The sequence below is a fragment of the Lupinus angustifolius genome, chromosome LG08 (genome assembly GCF_001865875.1).
Source record: "Lupinus angustifolius cultivar Tanjil chromosome LG08, LupAngTanjil_v1.0, whole genome shotgun sequence".
Taxonomy (NCBI): domain Eukaryota; kingdom Viridiplantae; phylum Streptophyta; class Magnoliopsida; order Fabales; family Fabaceae; genus Lupinus; species Lupinus angustifolius.
Window position 1 is genome coordinate 1,606,277 of NC_032016.1, and position 20,662 is coordinate 1,626,938.

Sequence of the window (20,662 nt, forward strand, 5' to 3'; positions counted from 1 at the left end):
GCAAAATGTTGCATATTCAAAGAAATTACATGTACAAGGCATGAGTGAGGCTCATCTAATGCTTATAAGTTATAGTTTAATAAAATGATATTAATATTGTACTCATCATCAAAGTATGAACTAGAGCTATTTATATGTCCTATCCATGATTAAACTTATGGCTGGAAATGAGCCAAATCGAGTTAAACCAAAATTATGCTCAGTTCAACTTAATAAGGATTTGCTTAACTTGAAACTCGACTCGAGTTTGATACGAGTTATTTTTAGCTCGAGTTTAGTTCGATTAACGTTCATGAATTATTCAGCTCAGCTCAGCTCGAATTCGTTCATTTGGATAATTCAAATGATTAATTTATTTATAAAAAAACTACACAAATTTATACATAGAAATATAACTTTGTTTATATGTATAATAACAATAAACATAAAAAATAATGTGTGAGTCATTGTATAATAACAATACACATAAAATATTACATATATACAGTGACTAAAGTAAGAACAATTATCATAATAAAACTTAAAACAATAAATATGGGTCTTACAACTAATCATGGATAATTATGATTAAAATTTAGTTATTCATCACATGATAGTCATGTGCATGTATCTTTTAATCTTGACCGTTCTGATAAGATCGAACTGTCCATATTAATTGTTCTTATTTTTCACGAAAGTGCACTATTCTCACATGAGTAGCTTCGTATATAGACAATGTTATGTTCATTTCAGGGTGTGCAAATGCACACACTGATTGTTTTAAATTATGTATATTATTTTTAAAGAAAAAATGTATACATTGATAATATACGAGTTCTATATGTTTTCACTGCATCATCTATCATCTATATTTAATTATCGTCGACTCTTCAAAAAAGCATTCCAAATAATTGGTGAATAATATAGTAATTGTGTATAAATTTTTACACTAAAAATATGCAGATATTGCACTCTTATTTATAACTTGATAAGCCCAATTTTTTTTGTAAATGACATGACATGCTTTGTGAAAAATAAATAATCATTATTGTCTTGAATTATTTTATAATATTATGGATATGCGATTTAAGGAGCAACATGGTCGTTCTGTTAGAGAAATACTCATCTGCTGTTTTGAATGTTTTGTTTGAGTTAAGTCTATTTATTTTCTAGTTTTGGTATGACAAAACTAATTGAATTTGCAAACTTTTATACAAGTAATTTCTGTTCAACTATTTTGGTGATGTTTGATAATGAACTTGAGACTTGTATTACTGATACGCATAACAATTTTGAACTTGTTTCTTTCAAATGAATCAATAATGTTTAACATAAGTTGATTGAAATTGGAAGACATATTTTTACTAATTAGTTTAACTTCTTTTGAAGTTAGCAATTCAAGTATAGAAAGAGTTTTTTCAACTATGAGAATTGTGAAAAATATGTTGTGTAATCGAATGTAATATGTATGGATGAATGACTGTTTAGTGACTTACATTTAACGAGACATGTTCAATAACATTGATAACGAATTGATCAATCAACAATTTGAAGATGTGAAATACATACAGGTTAATTATGAAATATTTAATTTATGTCATTAAATATATTTAAAATTTGTATCTTGACATTAATATTACCATTCTTTATAATCAATAATACTTATTATTTTAATTTTTAACATATGTTTCATACCCTACTCTATGTCCTAAATCCGTCAGAATATATATATATATTTATATACACAATGTTTTTATGTGACCCTGAAGATTTAATAACTATCTTTGTAGCTCCAAAATGTTTTAGTTCATGCTCCTATCTACTAACTAGATATACCAAGAAAAATGTACCGTCTAATGAGGCTACTACGAAATATTTAGTCATGGATGAGGCAAGCTCTTCTATTCTGGTTCATGATTTTTCTTGGTTATATGGTTCATTTGGGGAGAGATCGAACTTCAAGAAATAGTGAATGCTCTTATCAATACAGAAATGTATAACTCCCAGAGAATTTCAACTGCGCTTATATTCATCATTATAGGAATTGGGTTCAACCTTTCCCCAACCATATATATAAACCTAACTAGTCGAATTGTAGTTAGCTCGAATTTGGTTATTTTATTTAACGAGTTCAATTTTCAGTTCCAATTCAACCAATTTTGTTAATGAGTTAAGTTTTTTGAGCTAAGTAACAAGTCAAATTTTGAATGAATATCGAGTTAGTTCGATTCATTGTCAGCTCCGTAAAAGTATTCAATTGGGTGCTAAGAAGATATATTAATCAGTCGTCACTATAAATGTGCTATATACAGATTTGTTAACAAAATTCACATTTGTCTGGTGTTTAATGTGAGGAAAATGATGTATTAAATACATTGACCCAACATAAAAGTTGTATATTTTACACTACTGACTTTATATTTTGGCAATTTTTTCTTTTTTTAAAGGAAAGGTCAACCTTTATATTTGACTCATGTGAAAATTCAGATTTCTAAATTCTATGGCTAGCATTAATTCTTCCTACGAAATATCATTACGTGTATGACTAGTTTAATTATATTGCGTTGATTTTGTTATTTTTCTATGTGAATTAGTAATTAAATTTTATAGATATTGAAATGTCTTATAACTTAACAAATTCTCTTATTTTTTTCTAAGTTGTCCATTCATCTTGTTTTTAGGCAACTAAAAAATTAAGTAAAAAATTTACTTAGGAAAAATAAATAAGTTCAAGGTTGAAACATATGGAAAATGAGTCTTTCCTTTTAAAAAAACACCATTCTTTAACTTTGCCACATGAAGATATTGAATATAATGAATCATTTTCCATTGAAAATTTCAATTTAACCTTTACAAATGGATTTTCTTTTTTTAAAAATATCATCATTCTTTAATTTTCCCCATAAAAATATTGAATAAAATGAAATATTTTGATTGGAACTTTCAAAATCAACATTTATTTTCGAAATAAGTTTTTATGTGAATGTTATCTACCAAAATTTTGACTTTTAATTCCTACACACGAATCATCATTAATTTTTTTCTTCAGAATTTTATGAATAAATTTTCAGAAAAGTCAATGTCCACCATGAATTTCGACAAATAGTGAAAATTACATTCATATTATCACATATATATGACTTATTTAAATCTACTTAGCCACCAACATGATGTTGGTCTACTGGTGTAAGATTCTGCTAGATCATCAGAAAAATGAAAAATGTAAATGTTCGATTTATGAGAACGATATATATTAGGAGGGACAATCATACACCTCGAAAAAGATAATTCATAGCAATATCTTTGATAGTACAAAAAAATTGACCTAACTCCCCAAATGTTTGAATTAGGAGAGGCTTAGATATTCTAGATGTTACTCAAGAATATATTTGTAGTTTCATTCACATGGTATATTTTTTATAGGCAAAATTTGGATGGGAAGGGCTAGAAGAAAAAATATACAATTGTTGTATTTGAACTCAAGTGTCCACACTTATGTCCAAGCAAAGTGCATCATATTAGAAATTGTTAAGTTTAATAATTCACGAAATTATAAATTCGTTATTTTTCAAGTTCCACTTTTAACTTTTTATCCTTATCTCATCATGAGAGTTTCCCCTTAAAAGTAAAAGAATAGTAACCGAATGACAAATGGAAACTATATATTATTAAATGTGTAAAAAGTTCATAAAAGTTGGTCAAACTCAAGCAAGTCCAAATAATTTATTATATAAGTAGAAGTTGTTACAAATATAAAACGATAAACTCTAATAATAACTAGCAAGATAAATATAGACTATAGATAAACATAGAAAATGGAACTAACTAAATCATATATAAGATCATGCTCTATCAATTCAAATATATTTAACACGCCCCCTCAAGTTAAAGCTTCGTAAGTTTTAATCTTGTTACAGAGAATTTTTTTGAAAATGAAAATGGTCAAAATAATTATATGGTTCTACAAAATCATTAGAAATGTGTTGTAATTGTGAAATCTTTTGGTATAACCATCATGGAATGATCATTACCATTGAGAGAAAAATCCAGTGGTGATAAAATTCATCATTAGGAGAAAGTGAATCACTGATACGATTGTTGGTGGAAAGATAATATGCTATTATAATTATCATCGAAATAATTTTCGATGAGAAAATAAATTACCACTAACGTAATTCATCAATGGGAGAAAAAGCACCACCGAAATGAGTGTCGGTGGGATGATAACTCAGTAGTATAATCACCATTGTCGAAATGATTGCTAATGCGAAAAGAAGTTAGTGCTCGTATAATTTATCACTTAGAGATAAGATGTAATCTAAATGATCATCGAAGGGTGGAGAAACCAAGATATAAAACAATAAACTACATTTTTATATTGGAGCATGTTGATATTTGCTTATTTGGATGACTTTTGTATGAATTTTGGAATTATTCGGTTGAAAAAATGAATACTAATGATAAAGTGACAAAACAAAGGAATATGACTAATCGAAGTTCCAAATTTTCTGTATCTCCATAGTGGAATAGTGATCAAATAGGTCACAAAGGATAAAACTGCTTTGATAACATGTAGAAATCGAGGATGGCAAAGATGATAATCATCAAAAGACTAAAAAAAAGCTATCAACAATGAATACTAATCATGACTTTTGTATTATTATTATTCAACTTTACCAAGTTAGTTCATAATAATTTTAAACTACCAGTTTAGACTCATGAAGTTTTTAACACAGAATCACGTTAGTCCTCCCGTTCTTATCAATGTGTTAACATTAACAGACTCGCCAATGTAGTCCATTAAGTGATAACATTATCACACATGTTATGTTTCTATTGTTAATTTTGACACGTCACTTAGACTGCGCCATTTTTATTAATATATTTGTTATTTTTTAGTAAAACGACATCATTTTGATTATTATTTTTAAATAAAATAGTTATTAAAAATGATGTCATTTTGTTTGATTTTGTATAAAAAAAAACTTATACACAAAACGACACAGCTAAATTTTTTATCTTCCACCTTATCTCATTGTCTTTGTTCTCTACATTGTGTATCCCTCATCACTATGCTTTAATTCCAATTCTTCATTTTGAGTAATTCAAATCATGAACATTAAATTCTCTTAATAACTTGCCTATTTCATTCCTCTTCTTTGTGAAGCTAATTGATGCAAGGTGGTGTGTTCAACCATGTATTTTGATCCAAGCTTAATGGTTCACAATAAATTATTGAAATCTTCCATATTTGAATTTTTTATATTTTCCACCCCTTCAATTGCTTTTGGCTAAATATTCACATTTCTTGCATTAAAACATTTTAATTTCAAATCTTTATTCTTTGCTTTCAATGAATACATAGTGTAGAGTACAATGATGAAATGATATTTCTTCTTCAACAATAATGGAAGAAAAATAGGGATGAAGATAGACGTAAGTAAAAAGGTAGAGATGAAAAATTTATCAATTTTCCTTTGGCAATATAAGGAGGAAGAAGATAACTTAGATGATATAGTTTTGTGTTTATTCAATGTAGAAAATAAGTGAGATTAATAGAAAAATTTGTGCTAGGTATGAAAATATTGATTGTATAGGGGATAAAATGTCTTCCAAAACTGATTACTAAAAGGTTTATTTATATTATCAATTATTATTAAGTAAATTGTTTTATAAAAGAATATGTATAACTACTTCATTTCATTTTAGAAAAATAAAGCTAAAGGAGTGTTCCTAATTGTAAAGAGATATACATAGATACATGCGCTCATAAAGATGAAACAATTGTCAATGATGAAAAGATGACAAAAGTGATTGTTGTGAAGAAGATCTTTGTTCTTGATCTTGACATAATTTTGATGAAGACACAAACATTACCAAAAAGAAGAAAAGGAAGAACACTTATGAAGACAAAGCTTCAAGACAAATTAGTCTAAATCTAAATAGACACTTCTATTTTATACTCTTGAATATACAATAGTAGTAATGCTCAAACTATTTTTAAAAGAAAATTGAAACACTTCAATTTATTCAAAACAATTTTCAAAAATAGTGTGTAATGGGTTACTGCATCGAAGTAACAAGTTACGTGTGTGAAAAAAGAGTTATCCAACTTAAAACTGATCACAGTAATCCATTATTAGTTTTAATAAAGTTGAGTAACTGATTACCCACTTGCTATAATCGACTACTCTAAATCGAATTTAAATGCCCAGTGGACAGAACGTTTGGGTAATAGATTACCCATTGGTTGTAATCGATTACTGAGTGATGTTATATCATATTTCATATTTCAAAATGAAAGGTTTTCATCCCAAACAAAATGTTTTCATTCCAATCCCTTCCTACCTTTTCGTAGAGGCACTATGGGTGATTGAAAAGTCTATTAAAAGACATTGAATCTCACAACACAAACACACAACTCTCATACAAATTTTAAAAGCTCTTACACACATTCTGAAATTATTTTATGCACTTTTGGCAACTAATTCTTAAACTTTCAAAGTTGATTTTTCTGAAGTTGCTTAAAGTAAAGTGTTTCAAGTTTACCAACTTATAAAGATCATTATTACTAAGTATACAAAAGAGTTGATTGGATTGCAAGTTACATTACTTTCAAACTTGTAAAGACAATTCCGCCGTCGTTGTACATTCTTAAATATTATTCCAGAATACTTTCTTTCACATGTGTGTGATAAGAAAGGGATTAGAATCACTTGGAAATGTGTTTTTCCAAGACTGAATAAGGATTAGGAAGTGTGTAAGTTCATAGAGATCTCGGGGTGAGATACTGTAATTGCAACTCATAATCTTTAGTGGAAAAATCTCTTGTGTTGCAAGAGTACTGGACGTAACCTTCAGTGGGAAAGAAGGCGAACCAGTATAAATATCTTTGTGTATTCTCTTCTCCCTTATCTCTTTGATTATTTATTTGGTTAATTTCTGTATATATTTTCCGTTGCACTTTAATTCTTGATTTTGAAGAAAAAGTGACCATAATTTTAAGAAGTATTCCTAATTGTAAAGAGATATACATAGATACATGTGCGCTTAAAGATGAAACAATTGTCAATGATGAAATGGCGACAAAAGTGATTGTAAGATTTATTTTCCTTTTCAATTGCTTATGTTATTTTATGTAATTAATATATATATATATATAGCCCCAACCATCTCACTCAAGAACACAAAGTTGTATGCCTTAGAAGGAATACATATTTTCCAAAGTAAAAAGACTCGATAAGAAATGACATGTATGTTGTATAAGAAAGATGTCGAAATAAAAAATGTGAATGTTTCATCTCCCAAAAATCAAGAGTTACACTATAGACTATTTTTTGGTGCATTAGGATTTTTTGGGTACATCGTTACACTATAGACTTAAGCATATGAAAAGTATGATGACAAATATGATGTAATTCATTTAAAGTCAGTTTTCCATAGAAGATATTAATGACATGATAAAACTTGTGAAACATGTTTACCATATTTTCCCTTGGATAGTATGACTTGTGTGAACTGATTGATATAGTTTTGTAGTTCTACTAAAGTTAATTCTTTATATGTATTTTTATGAACTAGTACTTCCAATTTTGTTGTTGGGACTTCCATTCCATAACTAAATGAACCATAGCTAATTTTTTAGTATGCTACTGTTATTTACAATTTGAGTATGTTTTCTATTTTGTTTGGAATATTAGTACCTATTTACATTAAGTTAAAAGATTAGTAACTTGTATTCTTTTGCTTTGAAAAACTTTAAGATTCTTCTAGTATTCTAACTTCTTTGGGTTCTTCAAAATCAGACGTTGATGAAGATAATGAACATGGTATATTAATTTTTATTACTAAAGTTTTTTTAGTAGATTATTTTATTCATTCGTGACTTTTTTATTTCTTGTTGGTGAAGATTAGACAACTAATTTCTTCTTGATGTAACAAACTCGGAACTAATCGTATTGGTTTTTTTGGAAACATAATTGGTATCTATTTAGATGAACATGATCCTAATTGTATAGTTTCTAGGATTTTAAGACCTTTTACATGTATATTATATGCAATTATGATATTTTTAGGTAAACATATTATACTCATATATTTGATTGAATTGAAAAAACTTTTTTAATTTTAAATATAATGATGTGTCCGAATATTTAGTTTTCATTCTGTATTTAGATTATGAATTAATCAATTGTTTTGAAAAAAATATAAATTAAATTTACCACCATTAGTCACTAAAACACGTTGTAATGGAACCATGTCATAGGTTTATAGGTTTGAGTATGTTACTATCGGGATTACATCTGTTGTCCCACAAAGAGTGACATTCCATGTGCCACAATGTATGATTGGTTGAAAAAATTAAAATTTTAATAATTAATTATTTTTCTGACCAATCACAATTAGTGGCACATGGAGTGGCACACTATTGTGGGACAGCAGATGTCCACCCGTTAAAATAGTAGGTTTAGAAAACATGTTTCACCTATAACACTGATATTTTTAGACAAAATCAAAAGGTATATAGAGACTGAAATATGTTGGACATAAATGTCGGTAGGTAAAATAAGTGTGTTAAACCTACAATTACTTATCTTTTACTAACAACTTTGCACTGTAATTAAATGTCAAATATCTCGTAGTATTAATATAACTTCTAAAATTGGGACTAAAAACTTAATCAAATTAATTGATAATGTTAAAAACAGTCGAGCTACATTTAAGCAAATTCGATTTTTTGATCAATTTTCAATTTTTTGGATTAATCTTTATCTGAACCCCTCAAATTTGATTAGCTTCACTACTCACATGAATGGGGAGTTAAAAACAAGGAAAATTAATATATAATGATATAATTTAATAGTTATAAATAAATATATAATGAAATTAATATAATTTCCCTTAATTGACCACATAAATAATTATAAATGGTTGAAAACTCAACAACTCTCACAACATTAATTTTTAAATGATTACATAAATATGATAAATGTAATTAAAATTTGAATACATTTAGCCTAAGCAAGATAAACAGAATTCAGACCAATGTCACAAACTCACTATATTTTTTATCAAATTAGGGTATAGAGCACACCCTATTTCATTAAAAAGAGTAGAAAATTACAAATAAAACGATAAAAAAGTACTATCTCTACCAACTCAGAGGCCAAATAAAAAACAGCAGGCACATCCAGTAGAAAGGGCTGAAATCCAAGCAAAAGACAGTAGAAAAAGCATTAAAACCCGCACAAAAATCAGCACAGAACAGCTACAAAACCAGCATAGAAATCAGCAAAAAACAGCAGCAAACAGCCCAGCAAAAAACAGACAGCAGATGCAGGAAAAATATACGAGTTTTATATACTGTCATTATATTATCAGACATTGATGTTATGTTATGTCATCATTAACTGTTTAAAAAATATGATACAAATGAATTGATACAATATGAGTTTTATATATTGTCATTATATTATACACCTTCATGTTATGTTATCTCATATTAACTATTTAAAAAATGTAATAGAAATAAATTGATATTATATGAGTTTTATATATTGTCATTATATTATTCATATTTTATGTTATGTCATGTCATTATTAATTTTCTTAAAAATGTAAAACAAATGAATTGAAATTATATAAATTTTATATATTGTCATTATATTGTTTGTCCTTCATGTTACGTTATGCCAGTATTAACTGTTTAAAAAATGTAATACAAATGAATTATCACTATATGAATTTTATATATTGTCATTATATTATTTATCTACATGTTATGTTTTGCTATTATTAACTGTTTAAAAAATGTAATACAGATGAATTATGGATATTACACTTGTTATATAATCTAAACGAATAAACCTATATTAAAACATGAAAATGAAAGCTTTTACTCCATAATAAAACCACATATATCCTCTAAGGGGAGGGAATATGATATTTCATATTTAGTAGAGTTGGAATAAGATTTCTATACCAATTTGCTTGGTGTGATTGATTTGATAGTATTAAAATTTAGTCATTGGTTAACTCTTTATATAAATAAAAGATTTCAAAATAATAAATCCTATTATTAATGACATGATATATTTAGCAATGTTACTATAATGTTTGTTGAAACTTGAATAAAAAATATATACGGGTAACGTAAGAGTTTTATAATTGTTTATTCTTTTTTAATTATTATTGAATATTTTAAAAATATAATTAAATGGTAGATGATATACTAATTATGTATAAGATTTTATATTAATAATATATAGACATTAAGTTTATCTTTAACTAAACACGTGCATTGAAGTGTTAGGTATAGAGAAACTACCATTAAAACATTTGTTCAAATATTATGACTAAATTTCATAACGTAAATGGTTCATGCTGCTAAAAAAGTGGTTTGATATATTTAAGAAAAGTAACTCTGATCAAGTGGGGAAAAAACAACACAACCCAAACCACCTTTCATTTTTGTTTTACTTTTTATGGCCACTATTTAGAAAGATTATTTCGTCCATCTCATTTTAATTTTCTTTATTATTTTTATTGTTGTTTGCCACTTAAGAAAATTAAAAATCATTCAATATATTTTCCTCATTTTCCTTTTCTGCTATATGCTATACATTAATTAACCAAATTACTTCTCGTGAAAGTAAAAATAATTTTGATAATTACAAAGAGACTTTATTATAAATAATTTGATAATTAAAATATACATTATATATAGATCCTTGTTATAAGATATCATCTAGAAGTTTTTGTGGTGACAGTTTACATTTTTGTGCACCTATTTTTCACTCATTTGTCTCTATTAAAAGCTTTTATTGTCTATATTTTTGTGTTGTTTTCCATAAGAGTATTAATTAATAAATAATATAAAATGAAATAGAAATATTGCAATCTTATAATAATTTTATATAAATAAAAAATAAAATTATTTTATTGTAATTACAATATAATTAAATATATATTCCAAATATGAATTATCCAATTGGGTTTTGTTTGCCCAGTTTCATTTAACTAGGTTTTTGTTATTGCAATTAGCGTAACATGATTTTTCTTGAATGTAACTCTAATTGAACCGCTGAATAGATATAACGTTCGGGTATGTATTTAAGCTTTCTAAAATATAATTTCTGAAAATAGCAAAATTGAACTTATTTAGAAGTAATGTATAGGTAAAATATAATTGAATTTTATGGAAATACTTATTATATACATAACGTTCAATTTTAGAAGATTATTCAGAAATAAATATAGAAAGGTGTTAAGATTTTGGAATTATCGGGAAAAATAATAATAAAGTTCGTATCTAAATTCAAAATAACTAAAATTAAAAGATTGCGTTTTATGATAAAGTTGGTAGATAATTGGATTTTCAAACATAATGTTTTCAAGGATTTGATTTCTTCCATTTGTATGTAAAATATGTTGTTGGCAGAAATAAAATTCACTTAGATGTTTTTAATGACAGAAAAGAAATTAGTATTCAGTTGTTTTAAAAAAAATGTTTATATCAACCAAATGTTGACCAAATATGAGAATATAATGTATTTACTCATCAATTTCTAAACATTATATTATAAAAAATATGTGAAGAAAAACCATTCCTTTTTCCAAACACCACGTAAGGGTTTATCTAATTAATGTGTGTTTAATGAATTTTTTTTATTTATCTAAAAAAAATATTTTAATATATATACCATAACAATATAAGTATTTTTTACATTGTCAGTAAATTGTCAATCATTCATAAGTTAATCATCATTGATTTTCAAACAAAAGTAATACAAATTAATTGTAGATGAAATGCCGACAATGTAAAAAATTTAGACTGACGGTGCATAGATTTTTAAACTATATTTTAATTTATCAAAAATGGTAGACAAAATTAGATTCATACACATGAATTTTACAAGTAGATTAAACGTGTCCATTTGACTCTTTTGATTAAATAAAATGTATATAGACATTTTTATATTTCTTAACTTATTTCCAATTTGAATTATTATTTTTATATTATTATTATTATTATTATTATAATATTATAATAATATTTTCCAACTATAACAAAGGTGTAATGGGGGGTACATGTATATAAATATATACATTAGTAGGTAGGTTCACATACATAGAGAGAAGAGAAAAAGTTTCAGTTTCAAAGAGAAAATGAAGGGAGAAGAAAAGAACAAGGGGATTGAGAATGGGAATGCTTCTCCCGATGGTTACTATGAAGTCGAAGCCATTCGTCGCAAGAGGATATTCAAGGTTAATACTCTTTCTCTCTTATTTCATATATTATTTATTCTTCATTTCATTTCAATTTCAATTTACTCACTCTCTTTTTCGTTTTTTTTCTTCATATATGTAGGGCAAGGTCCAATACCTTGTGAAATGGTGAGTGATTCTTTTTTTTTTTCTCTTAGAAAAAGAATTTTATTAATATATAATATGATAATATTTTGAGAACAATAATCAGATCAAGTTTGATTTAAAGTTTTAAACCCTAAATTATTGAATAATTAATTGGTGATGAATTTGATAATAGGGAGGGATGGCCTGAGAGTACCAACACTTGGGAACCAATTAAGAATTTGAAAAATGTTCAAGAAATGATTGATGACTTTGAAGAGAGGTATCTAATTTTATTAATTTCTTTAATTTTCAATGAATATGCATGTACCTATATATATATATTCACTATAACTTTCTTCAATAATTCAATGGTTTTTTTGAAGCATGACAGAATCAGGAAAAACCATTAAGTACAAACCCAAGAATGTGGCTGAAGAAGTAGATGAAGATGAAGAAGAATCAAATGAAACTGCTGCTCCAGAAGAAGAACAAGAATCAAATGAAATTGCTGCTCCAAAAGAAGAAGAAGAAGAAGAAGAAGAAGAAGAAGAAGAAGAAAGCAATGATAATCATGGTGTTACTTTTGGTGCAAGTTATAGTCATGCTGCTTATGTTGCTGCAATTGAAAAACAACAAAGGCCTCCAAAAAGAAAACCAGCAAAAGTAGTTCCACTCAGTGATGATTATCCTGTTATCAGAATTTTAAGGGTTACTCATTATTCTCTCCCTGATCATATTCATAAGGATATTTTGATCCACTTTCTGGTTTTGAGGTTAGTCAAATCTAGTAACAACTCATAATTTCATTCTTACACCTTTCATATTTATGTTACAATAATTATATAGTAAACCCTAAATTTTATTTCTTTTGTAATAAGTAGAAATGGTGAATTATTTTTTATTTCTAATTACCCCTTAAATTTTTACCGTTGATGAAGTAATAACAATGAATTTTTTAACTCATTTATTTTGTTTTAACCCAAACTTTGATTATTATTATTTTATCATTTATATAAACTAATATTATTGAATTAATCACTTTTATGTTTGAATTTTTCTTATCATGTTATTCTAAATTAATTTTGTATTTTGATATGATTTCCTTCAAATATGAATACTTGCTACATGTTGTTGCATTGTTATTGTTGTGAATATGATTATAATGATTTTCTTGTGGTTTAATAATATATTGATATATTGACCAATTTCATTATCTACAAAGTTTAAGGAATAATTAAAAAGAAAAAATAGTTTATGATCATGGTTATAAAAAACAAAACTATTAGAGGAGTTTCATCCACCTTTCCCTTTCCCTTTGTATATTATAATTGCATTTATTTTATAATTTTGACGTTTGATATATATATATATATATATATATTATAAGATTATAGTTTAAAATTTTATGACAATTAATATATTATTTACTATTCATTTATATTACTTTTTAAAAGTTAATGCTAATTAAATATATTTGATAGATGATCTAATGATAATGTATACAACTCTTACACTATATATACATTTCCCCCTCATATTATAAAATTATTAGAAGCATACATTTTTATATTATAAAAGGTTATAAGTTCCCCACCAAACATATAAGCTTTGGAAGAGGGGAATGCAGCAGCACTATATTTTCTCATATCATTAGCTATGTTAATAATAAATGAATAGATTAATTCTACTTTTAATAAATTTTAATATTAGATTTAATCCAATATGCTATGTTAATTTTTATGAATATTTTTTAGACAATAGAGGCTTTGATTAGGCTCATTTTCTTGTTATTTGGAGTATATTATCTAAACTTCTATCATGGAAATTGGCATGAACTTGATGATTTTAATAATTATATATATATATATATATAATAATTTCTACCTAATTTATTTTGCAGAGCTGATGGAGCACAAATTACAGTGAGCAACAAGTACCTGAAGTTAAACAATCCCCGTTTGGTAATTAATCTTCTACCTCTTAGCAATGTTAAATTAATCTATTATTTCATGTTCATTTTATTTGCATGTACCTAAAGTATTCTAAAAATGTTTTTGTACCATCTTTTAACCTGAAGCTATTGATTTTCTTCATCTTGCAGCTGATTGAATTCTATGAGAGTCGTCTCAGAGTCAATGTCATATAGGTTGACTTTATGAAGCATTGATGGAGTTTCCATTTGCATTACAATGTGGTTTTGTTGATGAAGATGGTGAAGGATTATTAAGAATATGCTTTGTTTGTTGATTTTAAGAGTTTTATTATTTCTGCAACAAATGTTTGTATATATGGTATTGGATACCATATATAATTATCTTTATATTTGACATTCTCGAATATTTTATGTGACTTATGTTTTAAATGTTTGCATGATTATGTACTGTGGGATTTATATTTATAATATTGGAGTTGCCCTAGATTGTTAAAAGTAAGTCGCATAATTAAAGCTATTGCATAGAGTAGTAGCAATAGGAAACTAAATATTAGGAAGAGTTGCAATTTCATTCCGAGTATGACAACTTATTCGCGTTTTTCCTTGGATCTAGAGTCATGATTTTATCTTTATATTTTTCACAATTTTTTGAATAGACGTATTGTTGGTGATGAATATAACCCTTGATAAGGTCATGTGCATTATGAAATGTTATCTTGCATCTTGATGAAGAGCAATTTCAAAACTGAGTCAATTTCATATCATCTGCCGAAGTTGATATGTGATCCTACATGATAAGAATGAGAATAAATGTAGGTTAAGTTTCTACTTCCTCATTGCAAAACCTATAAGTAGATCCTCCTTGTTGTTAAATCATCTCCTTAGCAAAGATTTCATGGTTGGTATTTTGTCTTAGTATAATCTCCATGCAAAAGCAGTGACCTTCAAAGGTGTTTTAGATTCGCACAAGAATTTGAAAATGATGTGTTCATGTGTCTGGTCATTCGTTTGGCTAAGAAGGACATTGTATGCTGATTTGGCGGTGTATTAGTCTGATTTGTCATGAAGTCGTTCTCATTACTCTAATATATCTCTCCTCAAAGTAGCTAATTGTAAATCCTACTTCAGATTGTTTATTAGGTCAAGTTCCCAAACAAAAAAATATTTTCTTCCGGTTAGAGACCACCTCCAAACTCCACTCGACCAACTTCCTAAGTCACCTATGTTTGCATATATTCCTACTCAATGTTAGATTATAAAGCCTATTTTCTCTAACCTCAAGCTTTATAGAATGGATTAGCCTAAGACTAGTGTTTTTCCCATTCCCACCAACCTCTTAATATTGCTCCTAAACCATTTTTTATAGCTCAGAGTCTAATATGCCTTTTTCTTCCATTTAGGAACCAGAACCCTACACTAAAGGTTATCTTTCTTTTTTGACTTGGATAACAACATATGCATGTTTGGTTTTGTATTATGGACACCATTTTCCTAATGTTTTCTAGTTTAGCAGCCATGGATTAAATGAGTTAGATTTTTATTGTCTTATAAAAAAAATTAAAGTTTTTATGAGTTGATTTTTTATTAGTGATCCAAACAATTTATTATTTTAGGTTAAAAGGTGGAAGCTTGATCCGTTGATATAGTTTTTCAAACTAGTCACCATGTTCATTCCTATAGCTACCTACCAACACACCTTATTGACATTTTCTTATTTAAGAAAAAACTTAAGTCAAAAAGAAATAAATTTTTATATTATCCAAAATAGATATTTTTGTAAGAATTAAGTTTTTAATATATAATTAGTATTTAATTTTATTAATTAATATATTTAGATACGTTTTCCTACAAGTATATACCATATGAACAAAATAATACAGTCAACACATTGATTTTTAAGTATATATATAACTTCTTTTTTTACTAGAGAGCATTTTATTTTATTTTATTTTATTTTATTTTATTTTATTTTATGTTATGATGGTTTCTACTTTCTAGATGTTTTGAATTCAGTTTCACATGTTGGTTTGAGCTGTTGCTTAGTTCCTCAGTTGCTTCCTTTTTTCATACAATTAAGGTATTCTTGTATTCTATCTAAACTTTGAAAAATCTAATTCATTTTTTCTGTAGTATTAAATGTATTCTCTTATTTTTTGAATAAATGACTAATTCTTTTTAGAGTGTTTTGCTCTTCCTAACAAGTGTATTCTAAGGAATCGAATTCTTAACATTTTAGTCTTTCTAGGGATCTAGCAAAGTCTTACATTGGTAAAATTAATTAACTGACCCCATACCCTTGTTTGGGTCAGCAAATCTGTCATACCCTATGTTCAACGCACCAAATTAATTGCTTTAATTGATGCAGCAGTCACGGTTACTTACTCTACTAGCAATTTGTATGTGTGGCTGTTAGGACCCACCACCAATGTATCTCATTATTATCGGATTATGAGAAGAGTGAAGAGTTTCTAAGTTACTAAATATTTAACCAAAATTTTATAAACTCGGCATGTTTTACTTATTTCATTGTATCAAATATGAGATTTCACATTTTAATATATTTAATAATTTTACCGTTACATGTGGTACCACACATTTACTAGTTACTTCATCACTTCAATCAACCATGTCCTAATCGGACCAATAACTATAATACTACTTGTTTGAACCACCATGAGGTAGGCTCCAACAACCAATAGTCAGATTATTAACGGGATATGAGAATTGTGGAGTTATTCATAAATTAGACACTATATTTTTAATCAAAACCCTAAGACAGTATATAGTTAAAGATATGATATGTTACATATGAGTAGCTCTTCACTTTTTCTATGATCTGGTAACAATGACACTTTTAGGTGGTTGGAGATTCTTATATGAGAAATCCTAATAATGTAAAATATAATTTATCATAAAAAGTCAACAATATAAGATTTCTAAACTCCCAAGCTATCATCAACCTTTATAAATACCTCACTTTTCCAATTATCCTTGAGTTCCATTTCCACAACTTCTATGAACTCACACACCCATAATTTCAAAATTCTTTGTGTTGATTAGTTTAATTTCTTGTGTGATGAAGAGACAAAGAGAGATTGATAACATAAGCATAGCAAATTGTTTGATGTTGCATTCTTGTAGCTTTCCCAAAACCCCTATGTCTGAGTGCAAGACATGTTACAAGCAATTCCCTTCATTTCAAGCACTTGGGCTAGCCACAAGATGCAAAGATTGAATATGGCAAGAGATAAAGACATGAATGAGCATTTAATATTAACCCTAAAGCCTAAAACCCATGAATGTTCCATTTGTGGGTTGGAATTTGCATTAGGGCAAGCATTGGGTGGCCACATGAGGAGGCATAGGTCTAAGAATTTGAATGGAAACATGCATAGTTCAACAACTAAGAGTAATAATTATGGTAGCACCATTTATTCTCCATCAAAAAGAATTGAAGCTAGCAACAAGGGAGTTTTTGTTTTGGATTTGAATTTGACACCCTTTGAGAATGATCTAGAGCTTTTGAAGATTGAAAAGAGCAATTGCTTTGTTTGATTATTTGTAATAAATTGTTGAGCATGTTAATTAAACTTTGGGGTTAGTGTATCTAGGTATAAGAGTGTTTTTATTTTGTCATTAACATTTTTACTTTAATTTGACAAGCATACTATGTATAATATTTGTGTATATAAGGGAAACGTCACATTTTCATTTATATGCTAACTTTTTGTTCTCCGGTGATGTGGCACACCTGATTACAAGAGAAATTTTCATGGACTCTTTAATTTATGATTCTCTAGTAAAAAGAATAATTATAGGTGTAACTTTTATATTTCTTTTAAGTCTTAGTTGATATGTTCTAGGTGTGTTTTAGTTGAAAGATTTTTGAGTTTGCAAATATAATTCCAAAATATATATTTTGGATTCAATGAAGAATAGATATGAAGGCTCCTCTATTCTAATCTTTGTGGATAAGAAACATCAAAGTCAAACATAGTTTGATGCTAACAGCCTCAACTAATGATGACTTTGTCAACATATGATGTGTTTTAATGATTTATTAAATTGTGTAGATGATTATAACTATAAGTAATAATGATGTAAAAACCTTATAGTACCAGCCGGTTCGACTAGAAAACTGGTGAATCGGACCCTTAACCGGTACGGTACAGATGTTGAACCAGTCAAATATCAAAACCGATCAAAGTCAGTTAAAAATCGGTTAAAACCAGTCAAAAATCGGTCAAAACCGGTGAACCGTCCGGTATTTGACTAAACCGGTCGGTTTATACACATATTTTTTTTTTTTAAAAAACTTAAAAACTCATTACAAGGTGACCCATATTTCCAACTCTTCTTTAACACTTCAAGACACATGCTTCCAAGACATACTAAGATTACATCTTTTGGTTTTTAACATTCGTGTGTAACCTCAGTGACATTTATGTAATCTTAAAGTACTGTCTGAGGATAGGATTTGGTGCAAAAATATAATCTCGATATGAGACAACTTTGACTCATTGATGTTAAATGTTAAAACTCCATATTTATTTGTTTTGTCTTTTGTAGAGTGAGTTGTGCACTTGTGTCATTTATTTATATTTTGCAGTTGTTAATTGATACTTTTGAATTGATATATGTTTTGTAATTTAGACTTTGAATTTGTTAAAGACTTAAAGTTGTTTGTTTATGTGAATTTTGAGTAGATTATGAATATGAATTATAAATTTGAGTATCTACCTATTTGAATTTTTTGTTATAGGTGTTTAGAGCATGTATGTACGGTTTAACTGACATGCGGTTTAATCACTGAACCACCGGTTAAATCACTGTACCACTATATTAATACTCTGACCGATTTAATAACCGTTACGATTTTAACAATACTGAGTAACAGTCACACTCATAAGGCATGGTAAGATCATTCATTCCTTGAAATAAATATTCAAAGGAAATCCTTGAAATGCATATGTTTAGTCCGGAAGCTTTTCTATTATATAATCATATTGTTCCTTTAACAATCTCAATTTCAAAAATGTTAGAGACTTTAACACATATAATTGTTAGTAGCTAGTAAACCTAGCAACATCCTTATTGTTTTAAATTGTAATTATGATTACATTAAGTTTATCGTAATCCTGAATTTTTTTAGAAAAATATAGATAATATAACCATAATTATACTCGTGACATTATTGTAAAGACTCTAAAAACTACCAAAAAAAAAAAAAAACTATGCTTCACACGTGTATTTGGTGGTTTCTAGCTTTGATTTTCCCTTTCTCTTTTTAATTTTTAGTTTTTAATTTTAGTGTTTGTTCTATATTTCTGTTTTTCAAAAAGAGGTATAATTTATTTGTGATATTACCCACCTAGAAGTGCATGATGGTAACAAATTTTAGATGCCAATAGAGCAAGTTTTCAGAAGGTACATGTATGATGGTTGATCCTAGGTGATTGTGACACAAAAATGGTAAGTGTTACTTGCAATTAATGGGATAAGAAAATCGAGAGAAAAATTTGCATGAAGATATATACGCTACGTCATATTTAAAGATAAGTGTTTTAATATTTTTTTATGCTATTATTTATAATTAAAATTTAATTGGACTTAAATTCTTAATGTGTTGACAATGTTTTATTGGTTATCTCCATATACATATGTTTTTATACAAATCTTTCTCGCTTATGCAATTATAATAGACTTTTGTTCACAATCAAACTGTCTCATTAACAATTAATCAAACTTTCTCTCATTAGCAATTTCCTTGATTTTGCTTGTGACAATGCGTTGAAGACTTTTGGAACAAAAAATTAGTAGAGCAAGTTTCTACATTAACAAAATGAGAAGATAAAAAAATGAATTTTAGAACAACATGTGGGAACTATTATATTAACTTCGTAACTGGATAAACATTTTAGTCAATGATTATCTAAGTATGTCGGCTTGTTAAAATAATCAATTCTTCAAATGAAAAATCAATGCTTAACTTTTTAGCATAATCAAATGAAAAATCGATTTTTCATTTGATTATGGTGCTTAATTTATTCAAACACTGGAATTTTTACTTCATATTTTAATTAAGATTAAGCTAATGAGCATCATAAAGATAATGTTTAAGGAATACAAAAAATTGAATATTGAAAAACAAAGTACAACACTTGTCAATATGTTAAAGCATTATTTTTCAAGATCAATTAAATTTCTCTAGTTTTTTCTTTACAAAATATCCTTAAGTTTTTTTTATAACACTCACCCTTTAATTAAAACAAGTTGATCTATTTTGAAGCTTAATTATTTTAAAATATAAAAGGATATTTTTGTTTTGTTTTTTGGTTGCTTGTGATGTTGGTTTATGGCTTAACTTCCATGCATACAATTATCATAACAAAATAT

General features: G+C 27.3%; 1 protein-coding gene and 1 pseudogene across 1 annotated transcript; both read left to right on the top strand.

Annotated features, from left to right (window-relative positions):
* LOC109354167 (chromo domain-containing protein LHP1-like) lies at positions 12,124 to 14,662 on the top strand. The gene is made up of 6 exons (XM_019596514.1): positions 12,124 to 12,246; positions 12,350 to 12,375; positions 12,527 to 12,613; positions 12,717 to 13,106; positions 14,234 to 14,294; positions 14,435 to 14,662. Exons 1-6 carry the CDS (start codon positions 12,148 to 12,150, stop codon positions 14,477 to 14,479), a joined length of 708 nt encoding a protein of 235 aa, XP_019452059.1. The 5' UTR covers positions 12,124 to 12,147; the 3' UTR covers positions 14,480 to 14,662.
* Positions 17,227 to 17,996, top strand: LOC109354139 (annotated as a pseudogene).